Raw genomic sequence first — 18,142 nt, forward strand, 5'->3', positions numbered from 1 at the left:
GCCGAAGAAAAATAAAAACAAATAGCAATTAGAAATGTTGGATCCTTTGTCATGCTTAGCTGTAATACACGTGGGTCCTGGTGGCAGAGTCGTAAATAAGATGTCGTTCGCATGCAACGTGGGAATTAGTCGTCAGATAGAAAACTGCAGCGCCGTTGAAGACGCCGTTGACTTTGACTTTATGCCTTGGATCTCGATCGTACGTTAACTAATTACGAAATAATGATTCGCTTAAGCACCTTTTAACAATATTGCACCCCTAATTGCCTAAACTAACAAGCTTAGCACGAATCATAAAGCCCATAGGTGAGCATGACGATGGGGTGGCATCAGCAAACAAGTTGATTCTAGTTACTTCACCAGCGACCGCTTCACGTTCGCCGATAACGACGCCGTTATTTCGGAGATGTGCTTAATAGTTAAGATTTTAGATAATTACATTTAGATTCCCTAAATTATTGCTTAGCTTTATATTATCCTCTTATTTATTTATTTATTTATTTATTTTTCATTTTTAAGTCGTTTGACGAGTCATCAGTTAAGCTTTGAAGTCAAATCCCTCCCTCCCTCGGGAATTTTATAAATAGCCCCCCTGCCGTTCTCTTCTCCTCACAAGTAAACGAAGCGAAAAGGCTCGCCTCTTTTATAAACTCCCCATCTATAGATTTCTGAACCTGGCAATCCTCCGAATCTCCAATCTCCATTAATGGCTGCCAAGGTCTATATTGTGTAAGAACTCCAATACCCACATGTTAAATCTCTTAATTTTCCTCTCTCCGTTGATCGTTTTTGCTCATCCTCTTCGGATTCGTCTCATGCTCATGTTGCCATGAATTGTATGATTGTTACGTTTTATGGGGAATGCTTGATGGAGAAATTATTTGCGTTGGGATTTTTGGAATAAGATAACGATCGGTTCGGGTTTGATGCAGATACTGAACAATAAATAAGTGTTGGAATGTTGTGATTGTTTAGGGTTTAGTCGTTTATACTACAATTTTGGGTTCATATCCAGGAACAACGCCGCTAGTGTCAAAATGTTTTTGGAGTATTTCAAAAATAAGAAAAAGAATGGATCTTTTTGCTTTATCTTTAGTATATGATTTAGTGGTGAGACCTTAAGGTTTCCATCAACATGGTAGGTTTATGCTTCTAATTAATGGTGGTTTTTGAGTGATTTGCTACTTTGTGGCGGGGCATATTGTTCATCTTTTTAACCTTCCCCTTTCTTTACAAACATTGTGATTGCTCATGCTGGTATCGTGCATGTACTTATCGATTTGATGTGGATTTCCACCAAAATTTTCTTTCTTTCTCAGCTGTAAAATAAGTTTGACTGCTTCCTAATGTCATACCACCAAAAGAATCTTCTTCATTTTCTTTATCAACAATGAATTTTAAATACCATTCTTGCAATTTTATTTCCTGGTTGGAAAAATATGCCTACTTTAGTGATAGGAATAGGAAAAAGGAAAGGGGGCTTTTATTTAAATGGCAAATATGCTTTCACTTTATTCCTGCCAAATGCCATATAATAATCATACTCTTTTTTCTTTTACTAAATTTCCATTAAACATTTCTAAATACTTCTACAGGTACTACTCTATGTATGGACATGTAGAGAAGCTAGCAGAAGAGATAAAGAAAGGTGCCTCATCTGTTGAAGGAGTGGAGGCTAAGCTATGGCAGGTTTGTCTTGATCATCTCTTGTCGCGACAAATCTTTACATTCTTATTATTGGAGATGCAATGGTATGCTAATTATTCGTCTTCTAGACCAACATATAGTACATTTTAGAAACTATCGGACCACTCATGTACGAAGTTGGAAATCATAACCAACAGATTAATGAATTACAAGCGCTTAGTGTGAGTACGTTGAGATAGATCTGGAGGTACAAAACTTAGTTGGACTGCAGATTTGGGTATAATCTATGAATCATTGATTTTAAATCTGGACCATTACATATGAATCAAATTTACAGTTTGCATCCAGTCCACTTATTTGATCCTTTAGTTCAGTTTTAGTTTGATTTATTCTGTGACAAAGAGAAATTTCACCATTTGACCATATCTGCATTTTCTTCACCAAATTTTACATTTAGCAATCCCTATATTAGAAGCACCACGTTGCCAGATACTGATGAACATTTACAGAGCATTTGCATCAGACATTATTTCCACCTAATAAAGGGCATGGAATAGAATCTGGTTATCTTTGTTGTGCTGGAGCAAAAGAAAGAATGCTGAATCTAGTGTTAAACAGGAAAGCTTGTTACTGAATTTTGAAGAACAGCAATGACAGAAGGGATTCTGGTCTTAGATTGATAACCTCCCATGGATCATGACTAGAATAACTCGTTTGCTATTAATGAGCATTTGCAGACTTTAAGTGATTAACAAAATTCACTCTGGCTATTAATTAGGGTCTTGCTGAACTTTGAATGTTCATATCTATTTTTCCATGAATGTGAAAGGAAAGTTATCTCACTCTTTATTGGCCTATTATATTTTTGTTTATACTCTGTTTTCTTGATATTGGTATGATTTATTAGCCTATTAGGGTCTTGTGAAACATGTCTGTTCATAAAATGCAATCTTATAATTTTTATGCTTGTGTGTTGCATCCTTCAAATATGTCTACTTAAGCTGTCCAGATTGAAGAGCAAGTTAGCAAGCCAATGCTTAGCACATTGACTAGTAGTCTTTTTTGTGTTAACAAGAAAATTGGAATGCAACATGATCATATCTTTGTTGACCCTATAATGGTTACAAATCTTAAACTTTGGCTGAACAGGTACCTGAGACTCTCCCTGCTGAGGTGTTATCCAAGATGAGTGCACCTCCTAAGAGTGATGTGCCAATCATTAACCCAACGGAACTTGCTGAGGCTGATGGGATCATCTTTGGATTTCCAACTAGGTTTGGTATGATGTCTGCACAATTCAAAGCATTCCTTGATGCAACTGGAGGCCTCTGGAAATCTCAGCAGCTTGCAGGAAAGCCTGCAGGAATTTTCTACAGCACTGCTTCTCAAGGAGGAGGACAAGAGACTACGGCGTAAGCTCTTCTCCTGCATCTAGTTGCACAATTTGTCATTCCAAATTCCTCCATCAATGATTGAGTGGATAGTAACAGTAATCTAGAAAAGTAAAGATAAATACTCACGTATCTTCTTTCTGCTTTCTTCAGTTTGACAGCCATAACACAGTTGGTGCATCATGGAATGGTCTTTGTGCCCATTGGATACACATTTGGTGCTGGAATGTTTGAGATGGATCAAGTGAAAGGAGGCAGCCCCTACGGTGCCGGCACCTATGCTGGCGATGGTTCAAGATGCCCTTCTGAGCTTGAGTTGGCGCAAGCCTTCCATCAGGGCAAATACTTCGCCGCAATTGCAAAGAAGCTAAAAGGATCTGCATGATCTACACATCTATACCAAAGTCTTTATACACAATCTGCCATTTCCTGTTGTGTTCAGAATAATTTTGTGCTTCACTATATTCTATAGCCAATGTTATTTGATATTTATGTTTCTTTAATAGATGGGTTGTTACACAAAGTCGGTCCTTATCTTTGATCATATAAATAAAATTGCTTGTTGTACCTTACCAATGTCTATTCATTTGTCACCTCCTTAGTTGGTGCATCTCTATGTTTTACTCGAGCAAAATATTAATTGTTAACAGGAAAATAACTAAGATTTTGGGTCAGATGTTAATTCTTAGTACTGTTGAGTGTGACAGTAATGACCATCTTCAGAGTCAGAGCTTAACCACCAAGTTGTCATCTGTCAATGAGATGTGGCTTAATCATTGTTCGCAATTTAAGTTGCTTGCAAAAAGTATTACATCTTGAACTTGTTAAATTAATTATCATCTCTACATAACCTTCTACTCCGTATGAACAGAAAATTTAGCAATTCTGTTCTATTTAAGGTGCTTGTTTGGATCAACGATATGTCTTCACTCTTCATGTTATACATACATGGCAGATGAAATGGTTGGATAAAGATAAAGTCATGTAGTTTACATCTTTGAACAGAACTGTGATGATATCAAAGTAGGGAGGGAAAGAGAGGTTTCTTTTAAGTGGGTCACCCTCTGACTTCCACTACCAATTCGCAACACAGTAAATCAAAAAGTAAGATCTAAAGGAAAAGGGGACAACGCTTGTTCCTATCTTGAATCCAATTATTCCTTATTATTATGTTTATTGAACAGAAAAAAAAAGAAAAAAAGAGAAGAGAATAGAGGTGGTGCCAGCCCTTACAGGCACATCAAACAGGAACAAAAGACCCACCTTCTTCCCCATCCCCTCCCTCCCCCTTTCCCAATCCCTTCTGCTAAATTCAGCATTCAGCAACTGATACATAGTTTTCTACTAAATTTAGCACTTGTTCCCATCTCTTAGCCCACCTCTTACATGATAAAATTCTTGTAATTTATTTGTTTCCTCCTACTGTTTTCACTCTCTATCTTGCTTTAGCCAACCATGCATGTGATAGAGAGGATCATTACTACTCCATTCTTGCCCAACACCCTAACACCTCTACATGAAGGTTCCACCATAGGTAGGATGCCAGAAATCTGCCATGGTTTCCACGGCCACCGGATAAGTGCTCGCGATTGGCACCAGACATAATCCTCGACTCCGAAGGTCTTGCTTCGGCTCGGCCATCGACTTTTCTAGTCCCTGCATTAACAAGCCATTGCAACATTTTAAGACTCATGGCTGATTGTTGAATATCACATATGTGGATTTAGTCTCGTACAGAAGAAGAAGAAGAAGAAAAAAGTAAAAAAAGATTGTACCTTCTGGTACTGCATTGGATGCTCATGTTTCCAGTATGGCGCGCTTAGAACCTGTAGTTAGCCAAAAGAAACTTAAATTACTCAAGAAAATTACTGGTTTAAGTTTAAATTTTGTGATAATAATGGATCAGCAAAGAGACTTACACCAACTTGATCATGAAGGAATTTAATGTACTCGATTACTTCGGTGAGAACTGAGGTTGTATCAGTCTGCGATGGAATTGGAGTTAGAAAACCATTCGCATGTTTGAAGTGAATCTATATATTTTTGCATTTGGTCTAGCTCTTATAGAGAGATTGATGAAAATATGCTACCTTTCCAAAAGGTGAGACTAGTTGCTGGAGTGCAGCGATCCTATCCCCTACTTTTTCTTTCCTCACCTGTAAACATGAACATATATAAAATGCTAGATAAATATTCATCTAGTTGCTATCGAGTACTAAAATCTTAATCAGATTGTGCCGTACTTTAAGGCTCGGTAATGGCGAAAATTTCTCGATTCTAGGCTTCTTTTGAGCAGGCTCACTGCTTCTTTTCTTCGGCGCAGACGAGCATGAGTCGTGAACTCCATCTGAATTAGACTAAATATTGCAACAAACAAACAAAAAAATATATTGAGTTCTTAAGAACCCTAATTATAACTAAGAAACCAAAAAAGAATAAATTTATCCATGGTTTTGTATACCTTCACCATGAGGTCTCTCCACGTAGGTCTTGGCTCAAATTGCTGCGAAACTAACAGAGAAGGCGTCGAAGAGTTGAAGACATTCAACGAAAAATTGTTGCTGGCGTGCAGCTGATCGATAGTCTGTTGCTTCGACTGCGAAAAATTAGCCCATGAGGGTTGTAACAACTCGTTCGAGTCGATACCGGAGCTGGGATGATGTTGGTGTGGTAGGATTAAGCTATGGTTGATGTCTTTGAAATTGTTCATGACATAATAATCCTCCATGCCCACATGAACTTGGTTTGATTCACTATTGGCAGGCCTTGTGCTAAGATCCTCTTGATGCATGGTTTCACTGCTTCCACTTTGATCGTCGATCGTATTGAAGTCAAGCAGACAAAGATATTAATTCATACATACATGTAGAGTAATGAGATTAAAAGTATGAAGTTAAAGAGAACAAACATACAGTAAGGCTTGAGTCCAAAAATCCATTGATGGATATTGCATGGGTTGTGTATCTTGGAAGGTTAAAGAACTACCAGAGGCTGAGCCGACCGACTCGTCGCCGGACCGAGACTTCGACTCGACGTTACCCGCCGTCGACCAACGTAAGTTTTCGCCACCGACGTCTATAATCGCCGTTGAGCACGAGTTCCCGGGGTTCCACCAGCTCCCTCCACTGCATATCCTTATCTGGAAGTCATCGGCAGCCATGTTTCTACCTCTATCTTCTCTTGTTTTTGGATGGAATGGAAAGGGTTAGGGAAGTGGAGGATGACTATATATAGCACCTTGGCGGACTGTACATAGGTTTGGTGTGTAGAAAACTGGTAGACTTGTGGACCAAGAATGAGTGGTCGATTGCTAGTGGTATAGTTTAATGTTTTTCCCATGTAAATTTAGTTTGTGGTTGTAAATTTTTTGTTCTCCTTGAATTTGAACATTTGCTTGGAGAGAAAGGGAGATGATGTTGTTCCTTTACTTTTATGCAGCTCAAAGTAGATTAGTCACTTCCTTGATGGCATTGCTTTCATAATTACTATGAATCAAGGTTACTTTTTTGAGTTATTTGCAAGAGGAATCAAAATAGTTTTCGATCTTGTAGGGTCCTATAAATTTTAAGGCATAATTACACTAAGATCTCATGAAGTTGTACATTTTCTCGTGAACCTCATCATATTTTATTTTAGTATACATCGAGCCCCAAATTTATAGAAACAATCTTACTCCCCCGGCAGTATTAATAAAAAATATTAAAATATTATATTATTCTTAACTTTTCTCTTGACATTTCGTTTGAAATAAAAATAAATTACTCCGCAAAGAGCTTACAATTAATTACATGATACTCACATAATATTTTTTTAACAAAAATATCTAATGGATAACTAATAGAAGGAGTATTTAACAGTTTTTTTTATAGCTTAAAAAAAGGTATTTTATGTCACAAAAATAAAAATTATGAGGTCTATGTAGAAATAGATAATAGTTTAGTTGAGAGGTGTAATTATCCCTATTCTCATTCCACTTTGCAAAACAAGTTAAATTTAGGTGTATGAATTTTTTATTTACTATCTATGAACTTTTTATATAATAAAATATTTGAATAGTTTGCAAAGTAAGACCAAAATGGACTATCTTGCAAAATAAAATTTCTTTCCCTTGTGCATTTTTTTAAGGTTTCACTTGAGTAAATCAGAATTAACAAGTGTTCACTTGGAATAAACTCTGTGCTAATTTAGTTATGCTCATTTTTAAATTTGCATAAAAGAGTTTCACCGATATAAATTATTATGGTGTTAGTTCAATATAGTGGCATAATTATTACACTTGATGAGATATTAGAAGTAAATATATTTTAGTAAATGATTAAAATCTCTATATAATAATAGATGATAAAGAGATGAATGAAACGAGAAAGAGTAAAGAGAGAGAAATTAAAAGATATAAAAATATTAAATGGAAAAGGAGATGAGAGAGTAGTAAAGTAATATTGAAATAAATGATTATTGACCTACTAACCAGTATAAAGTAACTTATACGAGAATTTTCCTTTTATTTTATGGACGAGGTACATCATAAATTATTATTTTTGAGGAATGACATGGATAATTTCCAGATTTGGGAATTGATACATGGAATTAAAAATTCTGAGTGATAATCTACTTTTGCATTTTTTTTATCCTGGTCTCACAATTAGGTTTTCTATTCTTTAATTTGCACCATCACCACTAGTTTTCTCTTAGTTGATTAAGAAATTCACAATCCAAGCTCTTGCCTTAGGCTACATCACAAAATGATTTATTTGGGCAGCCTTACATTTGTGTTATAAGAATGTTTGGTTGCTCAAAAGTGAAATTTGTTTTTACTACTTTTTGTATTTAATTATAAGAATTAAATCAAAGAATTAACTTCCTTATCATTTCTATATTTTCACTTTTTTTTTTAAAGAAGAAGATAATCAATTCATTAAAGTCAGTTATTTTGTTTGAGTGTTATTTTTAAGATTAGAATGTTTACTTCTTCCAAATTTCTTGAAGAGGATGGTCACATATAATCCATAATTCTCTCTTCGAATGCTCTTGTAAGTGATGATCTAGATATAAGCTATGCACTAAATACTTCTTCTCTTAGCATCAATAAAATAAATAAATAAATGCTTATAGCTCTCAATTAAACATGATCCCCAATAATGTGAACAAAAAAAAATGCTTATATAACTTGAGCCTCTTGAATCATGTGAGCACAATGTATAACTACTATTAATGCTTTGAAAGTGAAATGATTGGAGTTCTTTATAAGATACTCTACAGTTTTGTCAATGACTAGGATGTCCACTACTTTTTATTTTTATTTTTTATGTTCTTCCTCTTTGTTGCTACTAATATAGAGATTTTGACCAAACTAGACCTAATTTTAATTTATTTATTAAAATAGCGTACGCTCTAAGTTTAATACTAAAAGGATTTATTTGATTATAGTCCTAAATAAAATGCTAAATTGCTAATCATTTTACTCAGTCAAAAGTAAAATTCTAATTGGATCAGTATTTTTAAGTAAAACATTAATCATATCAATATTTTTTATTAAAAAAAAAATAAACGTCAAACAATTCAATGAGTTATTAAGAAAAAGGGATACACATAAAATATTAAAATTTAACCATTTTCTTATTAAAAATAATATACAAAAAATATATCAGTAAAAATATAAAGAAAATTTTTGCAAATACTATAACTTTGTACTTAGTTATTCATTTTAATAATAAAATATATCGTTGTAAAGATATGGAGGAGCATCATTGCCACCTCCTCTTTCTCCCTTCCCTTTGTCCTTTATATTATTCATCTGTCAAACAACCCTCATGTTGCCCTACTTATGCCCTCGTTGGAGCGTTTTGACATGGAGAGGTTGGGTTAGGAGGGACTTCCTCACTCGCTTATCTTAACGTGTACCATAGCAAATAATAGCTACTACAACATTAGGTGGCAGGCAGATGAGGTGGGAGGGTGTTAGGCCCTAAAAGTTAGGGTGAGATCTTTATCCTCATCTCGCTCCGTGTCAGATTGGCTCATGTTGTGGTGTGCTGTAAATGCTCCTTCTCTCCACTTGATTTTTTCGGCAAAAGGAGGTATGTTTGAGCTTTGTTTCTCTTTGTTGTTTGCTTGTAGGAATCTTTCATCACTATTAATGTTGGTTAGTGATCCTTCCACTATTTAGATTTTCGTAGGCTATGTGTCATAATTATCTGGTCACAATGAAGCTACATCATGGCTTAAGGCCTTTACACCTACGAATTCGTAAGACTACATTTTTATGCTATATTTTCTAAGCATGATACTTCATATTTATCCATGGGTAATTTTATTTAGCCACAAATGCAGTTTGTATTAAAGAGTTATCGCTCTATTTCACCTCTTATTTATATATCACGATTGTAATTATTTGATTGTTTCGATTAAGAAGTTATTCACCTCGTATCTTTCCTAACAAAACATAAAAAATTTGGACCAAACTTTTAATTTCAATGGCTTGACTCCCAATAAAGTTGATTTCACCGTAAAATTAACCCCTCAACCAGTATGATCAACCCTGCCTAAGAATTGTTAGCAGTGGTCCTACCTAATTATCTATAATAACAATAATAATAATATATCGAATTATTCATCTCTGTCTTTAACTAACCACACACACACACACATATAATAAGGCAGTCCTCCATTTGTAATTTTGGATCTTGTTCCCTATTACCAAAATCAACGGCCGAGATGAATCCGGATGACCTCATGCTTATGACTTGTTTCCGTAGGTCAACGTAGGTCCCACGAGAAGTGCACGCGTGCTACGGCCGCCTGCCTGGGTCTTCCCACGTGGGGTCAAACCCCGAAAGCGACCCCTCTCTCAGATTGTGATGTGTCAACTAATGGAATGTTATATATATATATATATATATATTGAAAGGGATAATTTATCACTCGACCAATCTTCCAATTTATTATTAATGCTTAAAAGATATTCTACTATTAATTTTTTTAAACATAAAATAAAGTGATATTCTACATAATTTACTTTTTTATTTCTAAAAGTGATATAACATTTTCTATTAGATTTAAATTTCATAAGGATGTTTTTGATTTATAAAATATTAATAGGGTACCGTGTGAAAAATAATAAATATTTTCCTAAAAAAGACTAATGGAATGTTAAAAACAAAGGAGCGTTGAAGTCATGAAGTGTTTAGTGGTCCACTTAGAATAATTAACATGCTTTTAATCATGATGGAGTCCAGATATACCAAGACGATTAATTAACAAGAATTGCTTTAGTTTGCTAACTTATTCCACAAGCACTTGCTAATCATACCATCATGGCATCATCTCCCGGTTAACATCTATTAATTCTCATACCTACAAGTCAGTCCAAAGAGGCAGTTGACTTCTCTTTCATGGGTTGACTTATTGGTTCATGGTCAGGCTAATCCTTCTCTGTTCGAATCATTTCGTGCACCAGCTTTGTCAGCCAAACGTGTCAAAGCCACCAAGGAATGCAAGTCAAACTAGGACTCGATAGCAGCCTATAAATTCATACACAAGGTGATGAATTCGATTTTATTGCACTTTTTTTATATGAATTTCCAATCCTTACCTGGTTTAACTTAATATAAATTAATATGGACTATATAAGATAAGTAACATTAGATCAAACATACTAACTTATAATTTACCAAACAGAAAATTACACCTAGATCTCCTAACTTTGCCTCAATTCCATGTAGGCTTTTTTATGACATATTGATCTCTTTAACTGTATAAGAAAAACATGCTCCTTTTATTAGTTATCCATCAGATTTTTTTTTCTATAAAATAAATAATATTATGTGAATTTCACGTGATTAATTTTAGGACTTATAGGGACTATTTTATCTTTATTTTAAAGAAAAGAAAGAGTGAAAAAGTTAATGAAAAATTGGCAGCTTAATGTTAGAGACTTTTATCATAATTATCCATTTACCAAATTGAAAAAAAAGAAAAGGAAAAGAAGGCTTTTCTAGTCTTTCTTCTCTTCAGGTAGATGAGGACTAATCCTAATAACCCTATCGACCACAGAACTGGTCAAGTGTTTCCCAGGCCTCGTAGAATTTTTAGTAGTCGCCATCTCGATGAAATCTCCCACGATTTTCTTCCACAAGAGAGATTTCACACGGAACTCGATATTCTTCATTCTTTCCAGAAGCTCGAAGGTGTCCACAAGTTAAAAAATTGACTCATATTTAACCAAAATCTCCCATTACTCTTTGATGGGATGGCATCAGTTTAATTAGCTAGGATTGTGTATATTTTGAAGTATAGGCAATCAAGCACTAAATTTGCGGTTGGTTTACCTTTTCTAGTGTATATATATATATATATATAAATATAGTTTGGTAGGCTGACGTGATGGTTAATTGTAATTTAAAAAAGTCCAAGATTAAAAAGTTTGATTTGTTTAGAGTAGGCCTAATTTAGATGATATTATAAAGAAAGGAGAAGGAAAAGGCAGTCTAAGGCATGCTTCTCTCTCTCTCTCTCCTCTGCCTTTGCACTTAGTTTATTCTTTAGCATCCTCCCAACAGCACCTGCTTATATTATATTCCTTCATAAATCTTCCATATCCTTGTGAGTTGAAATATTTCTGAGCTTTACCCAATCCTGAAGAACGACAGATTCTTTGATCATGGGCAAGTAGATCTTATGTAAAATACTTGCAATTTAGTGGTTGACATTGGCCATTGCCAGTATTTGATTTATTGCTCAAGTTCACCACCGTGCCCTATAGAGTTGTTTGTGCCAACAATACCTTGATCTGTATGACTTCTTTTACCAATTTACTGAAGCTAAAACTTTTCCAACCTTCTGCTAGAATAATTTATGAAAATATTTTCAGTTGGATTAAATCTTCCTAGTCAATTTACTTTACATGAAGTGAAAAAAAAAGAAGTTTTTAAGACAACGAAATAGCCTGTTAGGGACTATATGCTTCAAAAAAGCTTTGACCTACAGTAAGGAAATATTTGAACAAATCTGGACGTGAAAAAGAATTTATAATGGGATGATTAAATCAACTGGGACTACCACATCAACAATTTAGGAAAAGATAAATTTGGGCACTGACATAGGAGTCGCATCACATTAGACCGAGGAATTTTGGTGAGGGCTACCTCATAGACTTAGTCAAGGAAGTGTAAGAAACCATGACATCATGAAATTATTTGGGTGGCCAGCTTGCCTCATTATGGTGAGTGAACAGTGAGTGAAAGCAGCAGGGCATACTCATAAATCCATTTCACATTGCTCATTCATTCCATTAGCAAGAATAATAACATGTTCATACATCTCTTCTGCCTCTTTATCTTGAAGCAAGATTTGCTCTGTTCACAAGGTTGTAACAATGACAAGTTTCTTCAAGTATTATATTTATCAACAGAAGATTAGCATTGTAGCTTTGGAATTGCATAGCACTAACAAGAATATACAAGATTCAATCAAAAAGGGAATAAAAAATGAGAATCTAAATAAACAAACAGATTGAATATAAAAGGAACTCATATTGTGAAGCAAATAATTGAGCATTATCGTTTCCTAAAGGTTAAAAAATTGTGAAAATGACAGTCGAGAGCATTCTGAGGATGCAATTCAACAGAAAGTGACGCTTACCAAAAATTTCACAAAGTTCTTTTTGAGTTGGAACTACCTAGCATAACAGCAGAGACAAAGTGAAATAAAAGGAAAATATTATGATCTTTCATTACAAAAATTAAAAATAGTAATAATAAAAAATCACCTTAGGCGACCACAATAAGAAGATTCTACTATGAGAGAATGTAGCAGTCAGGGCTCACATATTTTGACCAAAGTTCTAAGTATCAGTTTCGAAATCGAGTCACTTTGAAAAATGATACATATCGGCTATCCATTTCGAGAAATTCAGATCTAGAAAAATGATACATATCAGCCATCCATTTCGAGCAATTTAGATCAGAGATCAGCCAATCTATTTTGGCAATAAAGATTAGAATTGGCCACAAGGCCCAGAACTTTCAATCCATGATTTTGACATAGGACAGTCCTAGTTTAGGTTGCAGATGCTCATACTCATACCAAAAGAGTTATATTCCTAATGGAACCTATGGCCCATCATCAAAAGAGAAATTTTGAGATTTTAAAACAATCATTTCCCTAAGAATATCTAAGGCCTTGTTTGCTTTGAGTTTAGAAACTCTCCCTAAACTAGTTCAAGGATCCCCTAAACTAGTTATCAAATATCTTTTTATCTTTTTCATATCTAATCAAGTTTACTTTTAAAAAAATTAAGACTAAAAAATGAAACTAACTAATCGAGTTCAGAGCTCAGTTACAAACCAAACAAGGCCTAATATAATTATGATGTAAAAGGATGGACCAAATTCAGTAAGCAGTCATCTTCTCTCAAGTCACCTCCATGTGCACCACTTGAAGTAGGCATGCTTCACTTCTCTTAAGATCATCAGCCCTAGAATGTATGCCTCATGAGTTCTCCCGTGTCGTTTTCACCATTGCTTGGGACAACTACATGTGAAATGTCAGAGTGTTTGTATTAGGAATCTTCAACTAGTATGGTCATTTTCCAAGGTCTTAGGCATGTTTGATGCATATGAAATCAGAACATTCCACATGTTCCTTTTCTGAAGGGACCACCAAGTCAGGTGCAATATAGGGAAAAATGAACCTAGGTGGATGAGAGCAAGCAAAGAAGCATTCATACAGTATGATCACAAATGAGGACAGAATTTCTATGATCCAAGATGAAGCGTCAATTATTAAATTTCGCATTGTGAAAGTTATTCATGAGTATTATGATAAATCATGCTTGAACACAGGCTTGAATGTGAAACTCAGAGTAGTAATGGATGGTTGGATTCCATACCATCAGAGAAATCAGCTAATGTGAACATGTATCATGCCCTTCAATTAGTTGAAGTACCCAGGCAATCAATAGAGCATCTTATACAAAAGGCTTGGAGTAAAACTCAGAAAAAGAGTTAAATGGTGAATGATGAGAAGATGCATCATAAATTAGTGACCAGGACTTTCTACTAAAACAAAAGGCCTTGAATATTCAATTTTAGCTGATGTAAATATAAAGCTAGTGCATGCTTAAATGCCATTTGATTACATATAACAATATTATGTGAATCCTCTACGGAATAAAATTAAACATCTAATAAGATAAAAGTCTTCCATCGGCAAGTATAAACTAATCAGTGGGAGACATGCAGCTTGCACAGTATTGTTTTGTCCAACAGGCCTACATTTTCATCAGGATCATTTGCTCCATTAATAGACTACTTAGTCCAAAGACATGACTTAACAACAGCACCTTAATAAGACCATATGTGCTGTGATGCCATTGGTTTGAGTCCGGAAAGAACAAAAAAGTATTTTAATGTTCTTAATGTCCTGAAGTAATATCTGACCAATCAAGTCCCACTGGTATCTGAGGTAAAACAAAGGCAAGGGCCATCTACGAACGCTATACATTCCATTGTGAAAGATTTCTAAACCTGAAGTCATTTTGCTTGAACTTTGGAACCTGTTTTTCGTGACCTTTTAACTATCCTATTGATTTCACTGAAAAAATGCTAATCCTTGTAAATGCCAGGGCCCATTCTAGTTCAAAAATTCCTATTCAAACCTTTGTTTTTCTGTTCTATATTCATAATTCAATATTGGATTAATGTTATGATATGGGATACCATATTTTATGTTTGACATCTTTAGCTTAGTGCTCTAGTATCCGATATATCACAATAATACATGTTATGCAAAATGTTTATTTAGTGGCTTTCAGACTTTTTCTCCACTTAATCATCTACCGACCAAGCATTGCATCATTATTCCTCCTGACCTGTGATACCAAATAATTGTCGCATGGTGAACAATTAGATCTCAAACATCAGTTTCCCGAATTCGAAAAGCATGACTTTTATATATTCCTTGCATCCTGTCAATAGTTAGAAAAGGATTCTTAGTCCATTCTGAAGTGTCAGGCATTTCAAAGGCCGCGAAGCTGATACTCCACCCTAAACTTGCCCTCCATCTAAATTTCTATGGAACAAAAACAATTTTGTTTTCCTTCTTTTAAAAAATTGATGAATCAATCTCTGATTATTCCCAAACAGAAATTTTCATGATTCCACCATATAGAAAACAAAAAGGATGTAAAATTAAATATACAATATATATATAAATCAATGGAAACATACAGATACAACAAAAGTGATAAGCTGAATCAAGATTCAAGGTGGATTCTTTCCATTATTTCTCATAATAATCAAACTCATCTCAGATCCTTCCAAGGTAACATTCCTCACCTCCAAGACGCTCGATCTCTTGAACAAGGCCTTGATCCCCTCCGCCTGGAACTGTCGCTGTACTGCAACAACGACAACCCCACCGCGCCGCACCGTCCGCTCCATCTCCGCAGCGAACCGTGCCGGAAAGAGCGCAGCTTCGACGCCGGTGCTGAACCCGAGATCAAAAACTCTATCAAAGAATGGGAGGTTGTGCGGATCTGCCCGCTTTACGAGCGGCGGGAAGTCGACCAGGTCGACGCCGGTCACATCGACCACGCCAGACTCCTGCAACGCGGCGACCTCGTGTCCAGCGCCGGCAAAGACGCAGAGGACGCGGGAGGAGTTGGAGAGGAGGGAGATGAGGCGGAGGGGGAGGAAGACGGCGGAGGAGAAGGAGTCGACGCGGCGGCGGTAGGGGGCAGAGGACCGGAGCTTCGAGAAGCGTTTCTCGGGGGAGAGGAAGGAGCGGGAAGAGGCGTCGCAAGAGGACTTGGGGAAGGGGGCTAAGGTTAGGGTTTGGGATCGGTGATTCGGGTGGGAAGGGGAAGAGATGGGAGGAGAACAGTAGGAGGAGGAGTGGAGGAAGAGGTGGAAGAGGGCAATGGTGGCGAGGGTGGCGAAGGTTAGAGAGATGCGGTTAAGTAATCGGCGGACGTTTCCGTCCATTAGAGAGAGACGGAGATGGGGGGACGAGAGACAGAAGAGACTATGGAGGCATTTTGTTTGTTGAAATGCGCCTAAGAGGACGATGGGCAATTTTGAGTAAGCCCAGATCAGGCTAATACAAGGGGAAAACTTAGTCTTGAAAAAAAAAATTACGGTTCACATCCTAAGCTAACATTGCCTAGAAAGAATTACAAACGTTAAATCTTTCCACCACAATAAATATTAAAATTTAAAAATATATATATACTCTTTTTTATCTTCTTCATCTAATGTGACAAGATTTAATTCTTAATTATTATCTAACTATTATAATATATCTCTTTTTTAAAATATGATTATATTTTTATTCATCGTAGAAGCTTCATATTTATTCAAATAATAGAGTGATACGAATAAAAGCTTAGTATATCAAATAGGCATAACCACAGTACACCTCCGACCTCAAAGCAATCAAGAAGAAGCACAAGGAGCTCCGCATCCTCACCCACCCCGATAAGAACCTCTCCGCTCCTGCCGACGGCGCGTTCATGCTCGTCAAGGAGGCGTGGGACGCGCTATCGGCGTGCAAACCTGAAGCCGCCGAGACCGGCTCATGCACCAAGGCGTCCGACGAAAGGCCGTGGGTGAGGGTGTGCTACTACTGCCGCATGATGTTTGTTGCTTACGTAGAACAGTCGACCGTGCAGTAGTTGGATGAGTTCGCCGTGGTATAGGTTTAACTGGCCGTTTGATCAAGATTCGATTTTTCCAGATATGCCCTTGAAAGCTTAGCCAACGAGAGGTCGAGGGACCTGCCGGTGCTGCCGCTCATCGGGTTGGCCCGATGTTCGCCGGCAAGTGAGAATTACCGTGCACCAGTGGGACACCGAGACTCGCAGAGTGCCGATAGTGATGATGAGGGGTCGCCTGAGGCCGGCGGCGGTGTCAAGTTCCCTAAGAGTGCGGCCGGTAGTGCAAGTAGTGGATGTGCGCTAGATATCACAGCAGAGATGTTTGTAATGTTGAGGTGTTGTGTTATTTTCCTCAGCTTCTCTATCTCTCTTACACTAGAATTTCCGAAGATTTTTGTTTTGAGTATAATGAATAGGTCATGAAAGCTGAATGCTGAAAACAATCTCGTATTACTCACTGGCACCATGGCAAATTCACAGCTACAATCTCAACTTCTTTAGGCATATTTTTGTTTAACGGAAATACTTTGCTATAGTTCATAAGGTGTCTGTGTAATTATCCCTAAAAATAAAATTTTAAGTTCTCTTCTCATGACAAACTTTCAATGATTTGCAACACAAGAATATATCACTCTTGCACTCAATCCACATGTTTTATCCCATAAATCCAAACATTTTTCGAGATAGCTGAATGAGTTGGCAACTATCAACAGTAAAACACATTGGTAGACACCTTCATTCCATCAGTGAGGTTATTGACGATATCCAACCTAAGAAGACAATAACAGATTTCAATACCTAATAAATACCAAAAGGGCATTCAACCCACACCAAGTTGACACCAAGTTGAGCAAAGAGAATTAATTAACAGAGAAAAGAGTCATGTAGCTATCTAAGATGTATGGCACATTGGCATTTGAGGCGCAGTTCTATTATAGTTATTGATACTTTCCTGGAGAGTTCTGCCCCTTTGACGAGCACAAAAGACAGTACGTTCCCTGGGTACATAGGCATGACACAAACCAAACTGTTCTACATCCTGAAGACCAAGGCATAATTTCTCTCCCTCATACTTTCAAAATGACAACATTCATCATGGATTGCCAAACAATGATGTGGAGCATCAAAATATCGTACTGACTCCCACAAAAAATGAATAACTTGATTCAAATCAATTTACTGCTTCATCAACTAAAGCAAATTTTCTCAAAGCAGTAGCTGCATTAAGTTATGAAGCATAACATAAATGGTGCATACAAATGAAGTACGCTGCTAACTTTTGTCATAAGAATAAAATTTGTAGTATCAGGATATCGCTAAAGTTGCTCGACTATTCCAAGTAAAATATCACGTTTGGGACCGAACTATTCCACCAAATATCTTTTAAACATATCTATTACTTATAGATATAGGAAAAACATTTCATGCTACTTTTAAATATCATTTCAAT

The 18,142-nt window shown here is 36.3% G+C and overlaps 3 protein-coding genes and 1 long non-coding RNA gene across 5 annotated transcripts; 1 reads left to right on the forward strand and 3 right to left on the reverse strand.

Annotated features, from left to right (window-relative positions):
- The first annotated feature begins 576 nt into the window (after positions 1 to 576).
- On the forward strand, positions 577 to 3,610 carry LOC140796314 (probable NAD(P)H dehydrogenase (quinone) FQR1-like 1). The gene is made up of 4 exons (XM_073149291.1): positions 577 to 729; positions 1,596 to 1,689; positions 2,797 to 3,059; positions 3,192 to 3,610. The coding sequence occupies exons 1-4, from the start codon at positions 707 to 709 to the stop codon at positions 3,421 to 3,423; spliced, it is 612 nt and encodes a 203-aa protein (XP_073005392.1). The 5' UTR covers positions 577 to 706; the 3' UTR covers positions 3,424 to 3,610.
- On the reverse strand, positions 2,658 to 3,294 carry LOC140796316 (uncharacterized). Its single transcript, XR_012110441.1, has 2 exons — positions 3,168 to 3,294; positions 2,658 to 3,078 (listed from the first exon to the last, which is right to left on the reverse strand). It is a non-coding gene; the product is annotated as an uncharacterized lncRNA (long non-coding RNA).
- Positions 3,611 to 4,178: 568 nt separating the features above from the next.
- Positions 4,179 to 6,229, reverse strand: LOC140796308 (transcription factor bHLH112-like). Its single transcript, XM_073149284.1, has 7 exons — positions 5,951 to 6,229; positions 5,500 to 5,845; positions 5,282 to 5,395; positions 5,129 to 5,194; positions 4,958 to 5,023; positions 4,814 to 4,864; positions 4,179 to 4,694 (listed from the first exon to the last, which is right to left on the reverse strand). The coding sequence occupies exons 1-7, from the start codon at positions 6,196 to 6,198 to the stop codon at positions 4,551 to 4,553; spliced, it is 1,035 nt and encodes a 344-aa protein (XP_073005385.1). The 5' UTR covers positions 6,199 to 6,229; the 3' UTR covers positions 4,179 to 4,550.
- Positions 6,230 to 12,290: 6,061 nt separating this feature from the next.
- Positions 12,291 to 17,275, reverse strand: LOC140796310 (uncharacterized). 2 transcript variants are annotated; one of them, XM_073149287.1, is made up of 2 exons: positions 15,374 to 16,138; positions 12,291 to 13,568 (listed from the first exon to the last, which is right to left on the reverse strand). In XM_073149287.1, exons 1-2 carry the CDS (start codon positions 16,019 to 16,021, stop codon positions 13,527 to 13,529), a joined length of 690 nt encoding a protein of 229 aa, XP_073005388.1. In that variant the 5' UTR covers positions 16,022 to 16,138; the 3' UTR covers positions 12,291 to 13,526. The 2 variants fall into 2 exon arrangements, with proteins under 2 accessions (XP_073005388.1, XP_073005387.1); XM_073149286.1 differs by lacking the exon at positions 12,291 to 13,568 and having other exon boundaries at positions 15,222 to 17,275.
- Positions 17,276 to 18,142: the final 867 nt, after the last annotated feature.

The sequence above is a fragment of the Typha latifolia genome, chromosome 10 (assembly GCF_019914945.1).
Source record: "Typha latifolia isolate L0001 chromosome 10, TyphaL0001v2, whole genome shotgun sequence".
Taxonomy (NCBI): domain Eukaryota; kingdom Viridiplantae; phylum Streptophyta; class Magnoliopsida; order Poales; family Typhaceae; genus Typha; species Typha latifolia.